The sequence below is a fragment of the Neomonachus schauinslandi genome, chromosome 5 (assembly GCF_002201575.2).
Source record: "Neomonachus schauinslandi chromosome 5, ASM220157v2, whole genome shotgun sequence".
In the NCBI taxonomy this organism is placed as follows: Eukaryota; Metazoa; Chordata; class Mammalia; order Carnivora; family Phocidae; genus Neomonachus; species Neomonachus schauinslandi.
The window spans coordinates 58081753-58083399 of record NC_058407.1 but is presented as its reverse complement, the minus strand read 5'-3'; the positions used below and the strand labels follow the sequence as shown (position 1 = coordinate 58083399).

Here is a 1647-nt window from a genome sequence, read left to right as displayed (position 1 = left end):
CCGCCGCCTGGGCCGGCCCCGGCCCGCGCAGCGCCCCCTGCCGACCGGTCGGGCGCGGCGGCGGCCAAGCTCCCGGCGCGGGACCCACCCTGGCGGCCTCCCTGGCGGCGGCGGCGGCGGCGGCGGGAGTGTTCGGAAGGCGGCTGTTTCCTGGAGGGGGCGCCCACTCCCCTGAGATCGTTCTCTTCCAGACGCGAAGCCTTTCCTCACTCTTTGCCTCTCAGCCCAGGGAGTGGGGTACCTCTCTAGCTTACCCCAAGCGGACGTCCGTCGCTGGAGGAACCCCCAGCTCATAGCTCCGAGTGGTCCTTACCTTGCACATTCCCAACCCCACGGAGCCCTTAATCTCAAGGAACCCCAGACCCCTTTCCCCAGGAAGTTCCTTTCTTTCTTCCATCCCCAGGACTTCCCCGTTTCAACTCTTCCTGAGTCTCCCTCACTCCTAACACCTTGCCTCAGCACCCCCTCTCACTCCTTAACCCGAGGAGTCCTCTAGCCGCCACCCCGGGCCCAGCCCCTTCCCTCCAACTGATTCCTCTGCAGGCCCCGCCATCGCCTTCTAAATAGCTTTGCGCTCTTTGAGACCCCAATCGTGTCTGGGCGGGAGGACACTCCCCGCTCCCTCCCTGGGTCACCCGGCCCACCCGCCTGTTCCTTTGAGTGGCGTAGAGGCGAGGTAAGGGGCGGAGGGCGGGGGTCACAGGGCGTGTGTTTATGGGGTCGGGGCCGGCTTCCCATTGCTACACTCCCTCTGTGGTCGCAATGCGGACCCCTTCTGTAAGCGCGCGGCGAAACTTGCTTTTGGAAGTCACGGTGGCCGAGTGGTTAAGGCGTTGGACTCGAAATCCAATGGGGTTTCCCCGCACAGGTTCGAATCCTGTTCGTGACGGCTGCTTTTTTCCCCCTCCTTCAGGGTACTTAAAGGGGACCCCCCGCGCACGTGTCTTTCGTGCACTTCCCTTTCTTTCTCAGAAATAGAAGCCGAGAGGTCTCACCTCTGGATTGGGAGGGATGGAGGTGATCATGGGAAGCTTAATCGTGCACAACTGTATTGGCTGCTAGGATACAAGGCACTTTTCCGAATTCTGTAACTTCAGGTTTCTTAGAGCTTTGGTACACGTTTCATTCTTGGGGAAGGGAATGAATGGCAAAGGATTTGAAGAAGGGTTAGGTTTTTGGAAATTTGAATGCCTTTTGTGCCATAATAGTCAAAATTAGAGTTTCCAGGAAAAGAGGGCACCTCTGGATTTCATGACCGGAAGTGTGATTATAATTGAGACCCAGGAAAAGGCATTTCTCTCATTTGGATTTCTTTGAGGAGGCGCATCTCGGCTATCACTGGGCTAGGAGGAAGTCGCCTGTTGAAACGTAAACACTACAGATCTAGCTGGAGCTTGAGTGTGGGGAGATAATACTTTTTACTGAATGCTCATTATGTGCCAAGTACTGTTCTAAATTCTCCGTGTATTAACCAAGCTAGGGAATTAATTGTTTAACCTCTAACCCCCCTGTACTCACCTTATCTGGTTCTTCCTATCCCCCAATTTCTGATCATGGGGAATATGTAGGATACTTGTTGAGGATGTTCTTTTTGTATTTCATTTCTTGCACAGCATCATCTCCAAGAAGGATCTCCCAAAGGGCAGG

At 55.4% G+C, this 1647-nt stretch overlaps 1 protein-coding gene and 1 non-coding gene across 2 annotated transcripts in view; one reads left to right on the top strand and one right to left on the bottom strand.

Annotated features, from left to right (window-relative positions):
- The window catches only part of SMARCC2 (SWI/SNF related, matrix associated, actin dependent regulator of chromatin subfamily c member 2), a 21483-nt gene extending 21161 nt beyond the window's left edge, over positions 1 to 322 (bottom strand). Inside the window, exon 1 of the mRNA XM_044915195.1 lies at positions 314 to 322. Coding sequence (XP_044771130.1) covers positions 314 to 322 — 9 coding nt within the window. The remainder of the gene's footprint in view (positions 1 to 313) is intronic.
- Positions 323 to 807: 485 nt separating this feature from the next.
- Positions 808 to 889, top strand: TRNAS-CGA. The gene has a single exon. It is a non-coding gene; the product is annotated as a tRNA-Ser (tRNA).
- The last annotated feature ends 758 nt before the right edge of the window (positions 890 to 1647 follow it).